We start from the raw sequence: 16,537 nt of genomic DNA, 5'->3' as shown, positions 1-16,537 counted from the left end.
TAACGTTTAGCTCTTCTGAAAGTTCTCGGACTGTTTGGCGGGGATTTGCCTCAACCAGCACCTGCAAAATTTTATCATTCACTCTTTGGTTTACCACGGTCTTCAATTTCCAGGTTCTCGTCTCCAGGTTAGAATTTGGCATACCAGTGACGAATAGTGCGTTCATTTGCAGAACCCTCCCCAAACGTACAGTTGATATTTCGGGCAGCTTCTACGGCGTTATGCCCACTTTTCCACTCATATAAGTACAAGACGCGAAAATCTCTTGGATACATGTTAGACATGATCGGTCCAAAAATGTGTCAGAACTATACACAATCCCACAAAAAATATCAGATAAGAAATAGCACACTCTCAGGTTTGAAACGATATATTTGGCGCACAACTAGAAAAGTCTTGATGCAAAAATAGGCGGAAGAAAAATTAAGACTTAAAATCGGACATTTCATGTGAAACAGCCTAATATTATAATACCTGATAAACATTTCTTTTCAATTATTTTCAAAACTAAAAATATTTTACTAGAATTTTTAAAAATGTTTATGCGTATAAGTTATGAATCACCCTGTGTAATATAACATAGTAGATATAGATAGGTAGACGTCATAAAGAAAAATAAATCATAAAGAAGGAAAAGTTGAAAAGAAGAAAAGAGAAATTCAAGTTAGATGAGTTCACGCAAGATACACAATAAGAACAAAGGAAGAATAAAGAGATGTTACAGAAAAAGTTCAAGTCAATTCAAAAGTAGATATAAGAATTAAAATAGGTAAATTATAAGAAAGAAAGAATTTAATTCAAGACAATTCAAAAGTGAAAATGGAAATAAATTATAGGAAAGGAACCGTAGAACAAAAAAAAAGAGTTCACAAAACAAGAAGTAAATAATAAGAATAAAAAAAAACTTATAATTTATATCTTTATTCATTTACTATACTACGGCATTACTCGGCGTAAACGACATGACTTATACCGTAGCATTCAATGATGCATTTTATTAATTTCAACTCGTTAATTTCAAAAAGTCTGGTTACAACATAGAGATTGTCTCCACTTTGACGAAAATCGCCATGGACATCATTATTTATCTTTTCAAATATGTTCACGGCGATTTGCGGGACTTGCCCTAGTTCCAAACCGCATTTTTCAAGGCAGTTTTTAATTTCTACGCATTTAATATCATCTGACTGCAACATTTCCGTCCATTTTTCCCTCCGACTCTTTCTGGTATTGAGTTTTGATAACATTGGTAAGCTTTTCTCAAACTCCTCACAAACACTACGAAGATGAAGTGACCGAGTTACTCTTAAATATTCGGTATTTTTAATGCTCTAAAATAAGGAAAGTGTTATTCAATATTGACTTTTGTAAACAACTTACCAAAGCATGTTTCAAATTAGTTTTACTAATTTCGGTCTCAAGGACTTTTTTGTGTAGTTCATCTTTGTCCGCTATCATTTTCTTTAGCACTTCATCTTTGTCCGCTATCACTTTATCTTTGTCCGCTGCCATTTTCTTTAGCACTTCATCTTTGTCCGCTATCACTTTATCTTTGTCCGCTGCCATTTTGTCCTTCGATTTTAGTACCTCGTTTAGGGTTTCGCCCCTGGCCTTCAGCTCTTCCAATAGAGACAGAATAGCAGAATTTTCCATTGTTACTTTCCTACAGGACAGATAAATGTACATAAGTTTTTTTTATATTAATACTTCCACAAAGTACAATTGTGGTCACGGAACAGTTTACATTTAAATTTACATAGTAGTCGTTTTTTTTTTAATTTTTGGATAGTGTAAATGGACTTTTCGTGTCAATATGACGTTTGCTAACAGTAGCGTAACAAAATGCATGTAATAAATAACGCCAGATTACAAATTACAAAACATACCATGATCCAATATGATTTGGTAATAGCTAAACATTTTTTACCGGAGAAAACGCACTGTTAGCAATTGCAGTTTCTAGATATCTCGGGCGAAAGAAATTGAAAAATAAGCGATTTGCGGTTCTTCCTATAAATATGAAGAGAAAGAAACACGGCCAGTTTAGAGGCCAAATATACATTGTTAAAGAGCGGGTGGGTTTTATTTCTAATGAAATACACGCACGTGTCCTCAAACAACTTTATTCTCGCCTTTTTGGGAATCGAATGCCCCACGTACCAAAGATGCATCAGGGTCACCCCCGAGTGCATCTGTTTATCTTCAAAAGAATTAACACATACCATTCCACCTTCTTCCCACGCTCGCAACCCTCAATCATTCTATTCACACTTATGTTAGAACAAAACTGATAGGTGAGTCGTTTTCTGTATTTTATGTTTCAGCCACGATGATAAACAGACTCTCCATCTTTACGACTAATGGTTTATTCTAATTTAATATAGGGCTAAACAATAGAGGGTATATACACATATATTTGATTATGGAAACTAGTTATAATAATATCATAATTTGCTTTCAGATAAAAATAAAAAAATAATAGGAAAATTTAAGGATGCATTGCACTCGGAAAATATATTGGATTTTATAGGTTTGAGATTTAAATGTAGTTTTAGAGCAAAAAACTCAGTTGCAAAGAAGCTAAAAGAAATTGAGAAAGATGAGTGCGCTCTTTGAGATCATAACAAAGAGTAATCAGGAGTCATAAGAAGAAGAATTAAATAAAAAGTCGCTTAGTTGGAAAAATGATAAAAGATATCTAATTCCTGGATCAATAGATGTATTGGTGCATGGTTATGTATCAGCATTATCACAGATGTGTCTGCCTACAGCTTCATAATACTTCAAGTAAGTTTTTAAGACACTTAAACTATGAGTGATAATTGAAACAAAATTTTAAGATACTTGAAACAAGTCACATCCATTTTATTAAAAAATATTAAACGGTTTTTAAAAGAAAGGAAATGAGCCAAATTTATTAATAAAAGCAGTCATTTTTAACATTTTTTGGAAAAAGCGATAAGCGCCAAATTAGTTCAAGTAGACTTATCTTCAACAAAGATAAGGAATCCATAATCAACATTCCAACATTGTTTACAAATATATTTAAAATCATTAAATGTAATATCAGTCACAACAAAATCATTAAATACCATTTCCAAATAATGATCGCTTTGTTTAAATAGTATATTATTTCTGATGGTATTGAAAAATAGAGTACATTTGAAGAAAATAGTAATTTATTACACAAGACGATAAAATGAAATTATATTAATGTAATGTGCCGGGTTGGAATAACTATACGCGAGTCAAAAATATAACACTTTATTAACTTCTCGATAATACAAGAGCGAGAGCGAGGCGTAAAGACCCTTTTATGTAAGTGTTTTGTGAAGATCAGTCTGAAGGTTTCTGTTGGACTCTGTCTTAACTGCTTGACTGCCCTATTTATATAAATGATATCTACGTGGACTTTGCTAAAGTACATTAATAAGGGTAGTTTGAACCTTAAACAGTACTGAGACTTTGAGTTTCAGCTAATTACAATTTGATGGGTTAGTTATACAAAGGAATTGTGTTTCTACGTAAATATACATTCTAATTAAGTTCTAATATTGTCCTTAGGTTTCCATGAGAAAATAGTACAAGAAATAATGTAAGAGGTTAATACATATATGATAACCCGGGGTGCTTTACATTAAGGTAAAAAAGGAAATAAGAGTGAAAAATACACATGAGCCAATAAAATTATATCTGGAACCTATTTATGTTAGAAAATAATTATTGTTGAGTAGAGCTTTTTTTAATTTTTCATTAAATTTATTAATATAATAGTCTTCTATAATTTTAAAACTTTTATCTTTGTTCTAATCGTTATGATCATTTCTGTAATCGAAATGAAACCATATGAATCAAAAAGTTTAATTAAGAAAATTGAACAATCAAAAAAAGTGATGAACCAAGAAGCCTGATCGTAACGTGGATCGTAGATATACATCGATTATGTTAACGAACCGTTGAAGTTGCGTTGGAGCCATCGTCGATACGAACTACAATGGAAGTGCCAAAAAACTTCCAGACTTTGTGTTACGGCAACAATTTTTTAACGAACATTTAAATAAATAATCTGTAAAATTGTGATATACTGTAAAATTGAAACGTAGATGAAAAAAATTATGTTAATGTAATTTATTTAGTTTTAACAGAATTATTGTAAGATTTTGCAGCATTTATGTATATTTGAGATGTAGCGCAAAATAAATCTTACCTATATGAATCAAAAAGTTTAATTAAGAAGATTGAACAATCTGAAAAAGTGACGAACTTATTTTTTCGAATCTGTTAATTAATACATTTTATAGCAAAAATAAGTAAAACATGTATATGTCGAAGATTTATTAGTTCTTAAGTTTAGCAATATATCGTTGGTGAATAGATAATAGAAAGAACGGGCAGGCGGACAGAGCTTCTTGAGATAAAGCAACTATCGAACGAGGTTACTACTACCGACGCAATTAGGTGCCCATGTGTGGCGATGGTTCTTGGGTAACAGGGACTAGCAGGTATTTTCCCTTGGGTCATGAGGATTCACGAGAACTGAGAAAAGTTAGGACAAAGAACAGGGAATAGTCAGTAAAAAGATAGAAGGACAAAGGAGCGGTAGAGTAGTAGTGAATTCGTTAGTTTGCCTTTCTATTGATTTGCTTTTATTAACCCCCTAATTATTAAATATGGAGAATGTTAACAATTCTACCCCGACATATACATATACAGGGTGTCCCATTTAAAGCTGTGATTGAAGATTACTCAAAAACGGTACGTTGCATGAAATAAAGTTTCAAATAAAAGTTTTCCGATAAAGAAAGAGACAGTCATGAAGATAGTGAGTTTTAGCCAAAACGTCATTTTAAGGTCATTTCAAGGGCAACTTTTTTTTCAAATGACAATCCCGCATTTTTTTACAGATCCTTGTAGATCTTCAAAAAATTAATATTTTTTATTTGAACAATTTTTTTATTAGACATTTTGCTGCAGAGTTATTCTTAATTTTTGTCCAATTTTTGAGATTTATTGCATTCTTTTTCTAGAAAAATTTTGCAATGCATATTCTATTTAAAACTCATAACAATCCTTCTATTTAATAAAAAAAAAAAAATTCTATGAAAAAAAATGTATTTTTTTTATTTGGCAAATTAATTTAAAATCCTGATTTGAAAAACGTATAGAAGCAATTGTTCAAAAGAAAGTCCTTCCTGCTCCAAACACGTCTCAACTCTTATTCGAAAAAAATTGTTTACTCTGCGAAACATCTCCCCATTTATCAATTGACACGCATTTTCAATTCTCCTTTTCATGTCGTCTGCAATTGTTGGGACTTCTGCATAAACTTTGTCCTTTAAAAAACCTCAGAGGAAAAAATCTGGCGAGGTCAGATCAGGCGACCTAGGAAGCCAGTTCACTGGATTGCCCCGTCCAATCCATCGATCTGGATACATTTCATCCAGAACTTCAAGAGACATTCTAGAAAAATGGGCTGGACAGCCGTCACGTTGATACCACATCACTCGTCTAATCACAAGTGGAACATTTTCTAACAATTTCGGAAGATGATTATGTAAGAAATTGCGGAACATTTCTCCATTCAAGTCTCCTTCAATAAAGAAAAGTCCAATTAAGTATTCCCCAATAATACCACACCGTACATTCACTGACAATGGGTTTACAGCACTCCAAAAATGCAGATTATGGCGATTCACTGCACCATGGTTTGAGAATGTGGATTCGTCCGAAAACAAAACGTTGGAGAAGAAATTTGCCTTTTGATTTAATTGCTGCCTTGTCCAATTACAAAAATTGACTCGGTTTTCGAAATCAATACCATGGAGTTCCTGATGTATGTATGGATGGTATTTATTCACCTTCAAAATTCTTTGGACACTAATCTTTGATATTCCTCAGTTAGCAGCAATTTGACGACAACTTACATGGAGATCGAAGGCAACAGCTGCAAAAATTGCTATTTGATTGCCTTCATGTGTTGCACTTCTGGAGCGATGTGTTGTTTTTTTTTCAATGTTTTCGTTTCTTTGAAATTTTTAATGACACTGTTGAAAGTCGTCCAACAGGGAACTCTTTCATCCGGAAATCTTTCAGCATAAAGTTCTACTATCCGACTAACATTTCATTCAGCCTCTCCATAAATAAAAACCATTTCTAATTTTTCATCCAAAATATAGCAATCCATTTCAATTATTGAATTTTCAAATGAAAAGAATACTTTTTGAATAATTTCACACAAAACAATTAGATTGATTGTCGAACAAATAATATCTATTTCCTGTAGACCTTGTTATAAGGTAGACTCTAACAAGAGGAAATTTAAGAAGATGTTTTTTTTCATAGAAATATGTTTTTTTTATTAGAAGGATTGTTATGAGTTTTAAACAGAATATGTATTGCAAAATTTTTCTAGAAAAAAAAATGCAATAATTTCGACTTCCTCAAAAATTAGACAAAAATCAAGGGTAACTCTGCAGCAAAACGTCTAATAAAAAAAAGTACGGGTTTGCCATTTGGAAAAAAAAGTTGCTCTTGAAATGACCTTAAAATGACGTTTTGACTAAAACTCACTATCTTCATGACTGTTTCCCTCTTTATTGGAAAACTTCTATTTGAAATTTTTTTTCATACAACGTACCGTTTTTGAGTAATCTTCAATCGCAGCTTTAAATGGGACACCCTGTACAATAACCGGGTGTCCCATTTTAATGGAAACAACTTGATATCTGCTGAATTATTCGACTTTAAAAAAAATGTTTCAAATAGAAGTTTTAGAATACGGGGGGGTTAAGAAAGGCAGCAATGCTAATTTTTTTGCAAGGAATTGCTGGGAAGGTTATTTGAAGGTCAACTTTGACATTTCAAATGCCAACCTATAGTTTTTTTGTTACAAATTAATACCTAGTGTGATTCTGGATAGTTTTTGGGGGAAATATTTTTTTTAAATATAGGTTGCCATTTAAAATGTCAAAGTTGACCTTCAAATAACCTTGACGGCAATTCCCTGCAAAAAATGAGCATTGCTGCCTTTCTTAACCCCCCCGTATTCTAAAACTTCTATTTGAAACATTTTTTAAAAGTCGAATAATTCAGGAGATATCAAGCTGTTTCCATTAAAATGGGATAACTTCATTGAAGTAGGCAAGTCATGACTAACTGAAAGAAACTGAAAGTAAGAAATATAGAAACTTACCACTTCCACTGCTTGAAGGGAAACAGGGGGTATCGAAGTACAGAGGGTAGTTCACAAGGCTTCCAACGGCAGGCCGATCGCTGACGCACTCCTGATTCTGGAAAATGTAGTAACACACTACTCCGAAGGTAATTAGCATGATTATGTTGGCTGAACTAGAGAAAGGCGCTAATAGCTTCAGGTTCTTGATGCAGATGATGAGGTCGAACGCTATAAAGATAATCAACATGTAGACGATCAGGCTCAGAGGTTGTGATGTGTAAAGATATCCTACGTATTTCAAGTTTTTGCTTATATTATACTATACTGTTGAATAGAGGGGAAAATTTCCTTTCCAAATATGTGCAACATATTACAAAATGTTTTCAAAAAATCCCATACAACGAAAATAATACATACAGTAATGTTCGCTTATAACGAACCCGCTTATAACGAACTTTCGGTTATAACGAACTAATCTATGAAGTACGAACTCAAGTACATTTAAACGTATGTTATTTTTGTCATTTATAACGAACCCGCTTACAACGAACTTTCGCTTATAACGAACCTTAAATTTTTAGAAGAATAGAAAAACTTTACGGTTATAACGAACTTAACGCGGGATTTTACCGAAGTCCCAAAGAAGAAAAGTAAACAATTCTCGGGGAAAGTCCAAAATCGTTTGAAGCAAATTGCTGACACAAACGACACAGTTGTTCCAGTATAGCATTCATTCAGGATAGCGTTCAAAGAATTCGTTCGTTAAAAAAATCATGAGTTATATCATTAAAAAAAAAAACGTAAAGCTTTAACTTTAAATTGTAAATATGACATTGTTAAACGGTTGCAGAGACATGCCAAACAGAGTGAAATTTGTTCAGAAATGGGATTAAGTAAATCAACGGTAAGAACAATAAAATATGCAATGTTCACAGATATTTTTTTTTGTTATTCCAGTAATTTTCCGGCTTTGTAATAAATTATGTAATTTGAAATAGTATTAATACGAATTAAAATTTGACTATACATATGTAATTTTAGGTTGCAACAATTTGGAAAAATAAAGAAACAATCCTAAAAACCTTCGAAAGTGGACAACATTCAAATGTAAAAAAAATCAAAAAGCCCAAAGACTCTTCAAATGGTTTTCTCAACAAAGAAATAATAACGCAATTGTTAGCGGTGCTGTATTACAATCAAAAGCTGAAGATTTTGCAAGTAAGGTGTCCGGAAACCAGGAACCGAAATTTAATAGAAGCTGGATCGAAAGGTTCAAAAGAAGGCATAATATTACGAGTGGAAGAATTGCTGGAGAATCGACTTCAGTTGATATGAACATTGTAGATGACTGGCTGCAAAACAAATGGCCAATAATTAGGTCAAACTTTAAGGATGTGGACATCTTCAATGGAGATGAAACCGGTTTATTCTTCAAGCTTACACCTGATAGAACACTAAAGTTTAAAGGGCAAACCTGTGAAGGTGGAAAGCTTTCCAAAGAAAGAATCACTATATTTGTTGTAGCGAATTTGACAGGATCCGAAAAAAGAAAGTTATTGGTAATTGGAAAATCTAAAAACCCTAGATGTTTTAAGAATATTGTACAATTGCCAGTAACTTATAAGTCCAATAAAAGGGCATGGATGAATTCAGAGATTTTTATAAATGCATTACGTGAATGGGATGAAGAATTACGCCGTAAAAAAAGAAAAATCATATTGTTAGTGGATAATTGTCCGGCTCGTCCCGATGTTAAAAATTTGATGTGGATTACGTTAGTGTTTATGCCACCAAACACTAGTTCTAAATTACAACCCATGGATCAGGGTGTTATCCATAGTCTAAAGAGTCATTATCGACGACTCCTCCTCTCGGAAATGATATCTTGTATGGATAGTGGTAAGGAAAAATTTATTATTACTCTTTTGGATGCAATACGCTTTATTCATATGGCATGGCAAAAGGTGTCAAAGCAAACGATTAGAAATTGTTTTCGACATGCCGGTTTTCTCGAAAATGAGAATTTTGATTCAGATGATGACTTACCATTAGTCGAATGGCTTAAAAAAAATCAATGCAAAAATAAAACCGATATTCAAGAGGATTTTCTTCAAACCAACAACGATTTTCATGAATTTGTTCATGTGGATGACAATCTTGTGAGCGTTGAGTTTTTAGACGATAATGCCATTATTGCGTCTGTGTCTTCTGCATCTGACACTTATGATGATGATGAGGAAGACGAAGATGCAGCATATGAGAATAATGAAATAATATCCGTTCCTACAACCACAGAAGCACTTCGATATGTTTCTAGTATTCGTCAATTTCTTCAATCGCGAAATACTCCACAAAATGTTCTCGATGGAATAGCCCATGTGGAATTACATATAAATGAAATTCATTTCACCACAATAAAACAAACCAAAATTAGCGATTTTTTTCTTTCTAATTCCTAAAAAGTGTTGTTAAATTTAACAAATATGTATTATTTAAATTGGTTACTAGTTGAAGAATGTTACTTGTTGACTTTTTTAAAATATATATGTATGTAAATAAAGTGAGTTATGTATTAATTAAAAAAACAATCATAACACCATTTATTGCTTATAGCGAACTTCGGTTATAACGAACTATTTACTACGGTCCCTTGGGGTTCGTTATAAGCGAACATTACTGTATTTCTAATCGCCTTCACCATTTCATTTTTGATAAAGTTACTTTTTATATCGGATTGTGAGGAATAAAAAAACGGCAATGGGAAAACTGTTTTGCTATGACGTTTATTCAAATTTAAAATAGTTACGTCTTATTCATATGAACTTAAGAACACGGCTTTGTGTTGAAAATAACGGTGGCCATTTTGAACAAATATTAAATTAGTTACTTATTCTAGGTATAACGTTTGTTAAGTTTTTAGGTGTAAGATACTAACATTAGGATATTGTAGAAATAAAATCTCAATAGTGTAACATCGAAATCGTCATCACCGCCACGGCCCATCAGATACAAAAAATATCTTTATTAAAAATGAAATGGTGAAGGCGATTAGAAATATGTATTATTTCTATTATATGGGATTTTTTGACAACATTTTGAAATGTATTGCACATATTTGGAAAAGAAATTTTCCTCCATCCAATCCAATAGTAAAAAAACGAAAGTTGGGTGCCGTATCTTGAAAATTAGAACGTGTACCGTTTTTTTTCTAATGTCAATTTATTCCCCTCATAGATTAAGTGTGTATACCAAAATTCATTTTACCTCCTCATAATAGCAAAGAAAATGATAAAAAAAACAAAATCGACGATTTTCAATTTTTTTCAGATGTTTAAAAAATGACAGGACATTTTCCTTCTATTAAAAGCTCATGTGAGAGGGTCCTAAAATGCGCAACTAATTTAACCATTTCTCTATCTATTCAATTTTTCAAGATCCCAATAATCACACATCGAAATCGTCACCACCCTGTATACTAATCGTAGTCAACACCTACACGTTTTTTCTTAACTCGAATCTTGAAATATCCAGTAAATCTTAAATTATTTATATATTATAATTATTAAATATTAAAACCGCTTGCGGGACCAAAATTGGGACTGCAACTGGTCATGCCGGAACATTGCTAGTGTTAGGACTTGCGACGTATTGTTTTATCACGGATTATGGTTGGGTTATTTATTAGTTTAAATGTTCAAAGTGAGTAAGAAACTGATGTTACGCCCATGGACAACCCCAGCCATTGGGTAATACTGTTGGAATTCCCAGCGCTTAACACCCATCTTCGATTGAGGGAAGTTATTTTATGATTGGGATTTCCAGCACTATTCTTTGTCAGACTAACATTGCAAATCTAAGTTAAAGGTACCGCCAAACGAATACAATGGCTGGGCTCCAATAAAAGCCCAGCGATCATGCCTCTAAGTGTTATGCTTTAACGCGACAAGGTAGCCTAGAAGCCACTAATGGGGCCTTATCGTCTATGGGTGTTACACCTCCGTATCAATACTTAAGGAGGGTGCGAAACGGAAGAAGCTCTCTTTTCTCGCCACTTCATCACAGACTCGTACGCCTTAAACTCTCGTCAACATTCTTTAAATAACGCATTTCTCGATATTGTATAGTTGTTAATGTTATCAATAAACCTTTGTTAAGTTAAGAAGGTTTAGTTTCTTTTATACGCGAAAACAGTGTCTCTGAGACTGCGAACTCAGGGTGGTCCTTCATAATCGATCAATCCAGTCCACGATCTACGTAGTTCACGGTTATCGTATCGAAAGGGGTGAATCGACCCAACCACGTACACGCGCCAAATTTGGATCAAACAGCTAGATTGAAGGATATACACAACCGTAGAACATGGGTCTAATAAGTAACAAAAAAACTAAGTTAAACTAAATAATAATAGGGCTAAAAACGTTGTTCTAATAAAAACTAAGCCGTACCAAACTCAAAATAATGAAACTAATTCAAGACAAAGGTTTGTTTATTTTAGCATATCATCGGTTAATAATATAAAATCTCTAACTTCAATTTTTAATCATTTTGTTTATTTTGCACAAAACGGTTCCCTGTTGAATACTATATTACCGGACCAAAGTCATACAATAAAAAAACTGGATAGGAAGGATAATAATAATTTTAATACGTATTTTAAATATCACATTTATTTGATTTTCATAGGAAAATGGGTATTAATGAAAACACAGCACTAGATATCAAAATACAAGCAAGAGCGTTTTATTTCTTTATGTATGAGAAGCAAGAGCAGCGTCCCTTTTTAGACTAAATTACACACCTCTTCTGTATAGGGCATGTACGTCCTATTTCACATTTTATTTATTTTATCTAGTCATCAATATTCTTAATGGGTCTAGACGTTTGCCTTTAATTGATACCTAATATTATTTATTCCTTTTGGATCTAGACTGGCGGGATACATAAATCTAACAACATTTTTAAAAAAACTAAGACTCTGGTGGTTATTAATGAAAATAGTGATGAAGACTAAATGTCTATAGTTGATTAAATTGTTATATAGAATAATATTTTATATTCGTTTCTATTTCATACTCGAAACATTAACGAATATAAATAATTGATGACGCGCTCTTGATTTTTTATATATTTGAATGTATTGCGACACTTTTTAAAAATTGAAATTTTTACAGGAGATAGAATTTGAACCATATTATAACATATATTAAATTTGTGATTGTCACTAAAAAAAAAAAAAGCAATAAAATTTTTTTTATTTTTGAAAATATTGCGACCTTCTAAAAATTATTAAAAAAAATACAAAAATATTCTTCAGAGTCTCAGTTACAAACTGGTTTTTGATTCATTTTTGTACCTCTCTTAGTTCCTGAGATATTTGAGTTTAAAGTAATAAAGGTACTTAGGCGATCTTTTTGACATATTTCAAGGTCACCTTGAAAAATCGACCCAAAGTCGAAGTAGATATTGTTTTTATAACCGAATACATCTATTCTACACAAAAAATTTGAAATCCCTTTCATAGGCCGATTCGCCATGCTTATCCTGCTGTACCCTTTTAAGTATAATTTCCAACCCATATATTCAACCCCCTGACGGGGGATAATACCGGCTCTAAAATTTCAAATGGGAAGTGGAATTGAGTGATTCATCATTTTAAAGGGCACACAAATATCTTTCAAATGATACTCAATTTGTTACAATTTACTTGGACAGTTGAGAGTTTTTATTAGCGTTTTATGTTTAGTGGGTATCACAAGCGTCCCCAAGAGGACACGTATTGGCGACAATCTACGCATGCTGGTGTACCTTTGGTATACAATGCAATGTCGAGAAAGCGTTTGAAAAAAATAAATAAATATCTTCATTTAAGTAACCATACGTAACGCTTTGATAAAAACGATAAAATGTCCAATCTACGACTTTGATATGCTGAAGCAAAACTTGTTGAAATTCGGTGTTATACATTCTCATTTATCAATAGATGATGAAATGATGGTCCGACATTATAAACATTCCACAAAAATGTACATATGCTCGAAAAGCCAATCAAATTTGGTTCAAACTATGGTGTTTATGTAGTTCGAGCGGCTATTTATTCAAATTTGAGACATATTACGGCAAAACCGAAAATAGGGAGGGGACGTGGGGTGTTCGGCTTATTGCAAACCTTATTTTTGCAATACCCATTGATGAGTATAAGAAATATGAATTATTTTTCGATAATTTTTTCATCAGCCATGGAATACTGTCCCATCTTAGAGAGTTGAAAATAAACGCAACCGGAACAATCTGAGAAAACCGAACACAGAAGTGTCCACTGAGAGCAGATGGAAAAAGAGGAAGAACGAGGCTATTTTGATTATAGATTCGACAGATCAAATGAAGTGCTTATTTTAAAATGGAATGATAACAAACCTGTTTCGCTAGCCACTAATTACAGCTGCATTCAGCCATTGGGACAGAAAGCAAATTCAAATTCCTATATCGGAAGTCATACGGGAATATAATTTGCATATGGGTGGAACAGGCATGTTACATGAGGAAGTTTCACTGTATAAAATCAGAGTTCGTTTCAAAAAAATGGTGGTGGCCTTCTTTCGCGCAGTTTTTAGAGATAAGCATTGTAAGCAATTGGAGATTGTATCAAATAATAAATTCTGAAGACAATGTATCACTTCTGAATGTACGTAGAAGAATAGTGCTGGCTTTCCTTTCAAAAACCACTTTCTCTACCACAAAAAGGACGGGTCCACAGAAGTCTAAACTCCTTGGCGGACGAGTGAATTTGGATGTAAGATTTGTTGATAAAGGGGATTTAGTAATGCCAATTACGACACACCGAATGTGTGCCTTATGTTATAAAATGACAAAAAGACTTTGTGGTAAATGCAATATACCAATATACATGATATATACTTCGCTACGTTCCACACAAAAGGAATTAATTATTATTATAGGTACTTATTGTAAAATAATATACTAATTCCCTTTTGATTAAATTTTTCTCACTGTTATAATTTCAAATTATTTAATACATATTCGTCATTTCTAGCCATTGTCACAAAAATGGGGTGAGCCTTATTTTTCGTAACAATGATTTTTTAATAGTCTTTTTTCTCTCACAATATCTTCACTTATAAACAGTTAGCTGATATTGAATGTAAAAAGGGGAAAATTTATCCTACTCGAATTATGGCCAATAATGGGTTAAACAAAAGAGCTGCAAGCCTAGCACAACTATTATTTTAAAAATAAAGTTTAATAATTTCAATTCATTCTGAAATGAAATACACCATTTCTTACTGTAAAATTGAAATAATTTTGAAAGCAACCAAGCTAAATTAATGCAGGATTAACGTTTGCCTAAATTCTTTTCCTACACTTGGTACTTTGTAGTAACTTTATTTTCAACACAAAAAAGGTTTTTTTTTTGCTCTGATAAAGATATCGGTTTTAGTGTCATTGAAATCACAAGTTGCTAGTAAAATAAAATTTAGATTTCATTGCAGTAATTTGTTTTGACTCCTAACAACTAAAATTTAGATATATGTTTCATTAATACCAAAATTACAGGGTTGAGGTAACCTAAAATCGTTTTTCCATTAACCGTGCAAGTAAAATCCCACAAATAAGGGTATCATTAGAAAGATATTTGTGTGCCCTTTAAAATGGTGAATCACTCAACCCCACTTCCCATTTGAAATTTTAGAGATGGTATTGTCTCTCGGCAGAGGGTTGAACATGTGGATTGGCAATTATGCTTAAAATGTGTCCCCGACATTTCTGTTTTAAATTTTAAAAAAAGGGGCAAAGCAAGGTGCATACTTTTCGTTGGAGCACCCTGTAGAACCACATTAATTACCGTATTTTCTCAAATCAGTGTGATAAATATTTAAGAAAACACTTTAACTAAAGTTACTAAAAACAGTTAATACTCACCAAACCTTCTCCCTTCGAAGGCGAAACGAAAACAAACCCACAAATTTTCGAGCGATGCTCGATGGTTCTGTATGACGTTGACAACTGACGGCGTTGAGCGTTTTCCTTTCGCATACGGTTCTAATCTGACTGGGCTATATGATATGTTGCTGTTTTCTTCAAAGCCACATTGGTTTTATCAAAATGATCGATTTTTGAATTGATGCTTTTAAATTTAAAAAGTTACGAGATCAAATCAAGAAAATGGAGGTTACCACACTCTCACAGAAGATTGGTTATTGAACTAGTCTGCTGTTACTAGATTATTTTCGAAAAATGTCCGTACGTTTTCCTTTTTCAGAGTGATATAATTCGTAATGGATTAACGACACTCATTCAATGTGGCATGTCGACCTTGGTTCTAACTTCCTGGTTCCTAATCACTAGGGATCTGATCTTATAGGAAGATGTAGGACTCAAAAAGAAACAATTGTATCCAATAAAATTGGAGAACGAAATTTTGTGACTAATCAACATTATCGAAAATTTCCTCTCTTTTTCTTGAGGAATTGGGGACTACTCGTTGGTTTCGCCATTTTCTAACTTGTATCGGAAACGGAAAACTAAATCACCGGATAGGGTGGCTTTTGACAATTATTGGTGTTGTAGTGCATTACTCAGTCGAGAGCCGCTCATTCCGAGAACCTGCACCAACAAGTGACACTCACACAAGTCTCATTTGACGAGTGACAATAGCGGAAGTCAGAAAGGATTCGTTAACCTTTAAAAGGAAGATGATCCCCAAAAAGGACAAAAAATTTCTATAGAATTATCGGCCAATCACGCTTTTGTGTGGAGCTGGGAAAGTCGTGGAAAAAGTCATACTGCGAACACTAACCGACGACTGTACGAAGCTAAACATCGTGCCAGTCGAACAATACGGTTTCAGGGGGCTGCATTCAACAGAAATGCAGCTCCTAAAGGTCGTAGAAAATGCCATGAAAGGCAGGATGAACCAGTTGACTTCCGGACTGGTCCTGCTAGACGTTGAACGAGCTTTCGACAGAGTTTGGCACGATGGGCTGATCTATAAAATGGGGTGCTTAGGTATATCGCCAGCTATCTCCAAGATCGCATGATCGTCGTTCAAATAGGTAACGTCTTTTCTGCTTCCAGAAACTGCCCCACTTGAAGCAGGCGTGCCCCAAGGAGCTGTCTTATCACCACACCTGTATACTGTATATACGAGTGATATTCCTAGAACGGCTAGGACTGCCCTAGCACTCTGTGCTGACGATACGGCCATTCTCACCAAATACCGAAAGAAAATGGTCGTACAAAGGAATCGGTAACGTGCATTGAACGACCTGCAGAAATGGCTGGTTAATTGGCGAATCAAACTCAATCCGACAAAATGCCAGGCCATCTTGTTAGGAAAACAGCGCG

The 16,537-nt window shown here is 33.5% G+C and overlaps 1 protein-coding gene across 2 annotated transcripts; it reads right to left on the bottom strand.

Moving 5' to 3' along the window:
- Positions 1 to 723: 723 nt before the first annotated feature.
- LOC136418948 (uncharacterized) lies at positions 724 to 15,182 on the bottom strand. Of its 2 annotated transcripts, XM_066405150.1 has the most exons (4): positions 15,113 to 15,182; positions 7,193 to 7,402; positions 1,381 to 1,663; positions 724 to 1,331 (listed from the first exon to the last, which is right to left on the bottom strand). In XM_066405150.1, the coding sequence occupies exons 3-4, from the start codon at positions 1,651 to 1,653 to the stop codon at positions 945 to 947; spliced, it is 660 nt and encodes a 219-aa protein (XP_066261247.1). In that variant the 5' UTR covers positions 1,654 to 1,663; positions 7,193 to 7,402; positions 15,113 to 15,182; the 3' UTR covers positions 724 to 944. The 2 variants fall into 2 exon arrangements, with proteins under 2 accessions (XP_066261247.1, XP_066261246.1); XM_066405149.1 differs by lacking the exon at positions 15,113 to 15,182 and having other exon boundaries at positions 7,193 to 7,477.
- Between the last annotated feature and the right edge of the window lie 1,355 nt (positions 15,183 to 16,537).

Source organism: Euwallacea similis, unplaced genomic scaffold (genome assembly GCF_039881205.1).
Source record: "Euwallacea similis isolate ESF13 unplaced genomic scaffold, ESF131.1 scaffold_49, whole genome shotgun sequence".
NCBI classification, from domain to species: Eukaryota; Metazoa; Arthropoda; class Insecta; order Coleoptera; family Curculionidae; genus Euwallacea; species Euwallacea similis.
This window is presented reverse-complemented; position numbering and strand designations above follow the sequence as displayed.

Bases quoted from the DNA above. Each gene is read 5' to 3' on its own strand.
- LOC136418948 (XM_066405150.1), bottom strand. From the start codon at position 1,653: ATGGAAAATTCTGCTATTCTGTCTCTATTGGAAGAGCTGAAGGCCAGG. The intron at 1,332-1,380 runs GTAAGTTGTTTA...TCCTTATTTTAG, and splicing joins CTAATTTGAAACATGCTTTG to AGCATTAAAAATACCGAATA.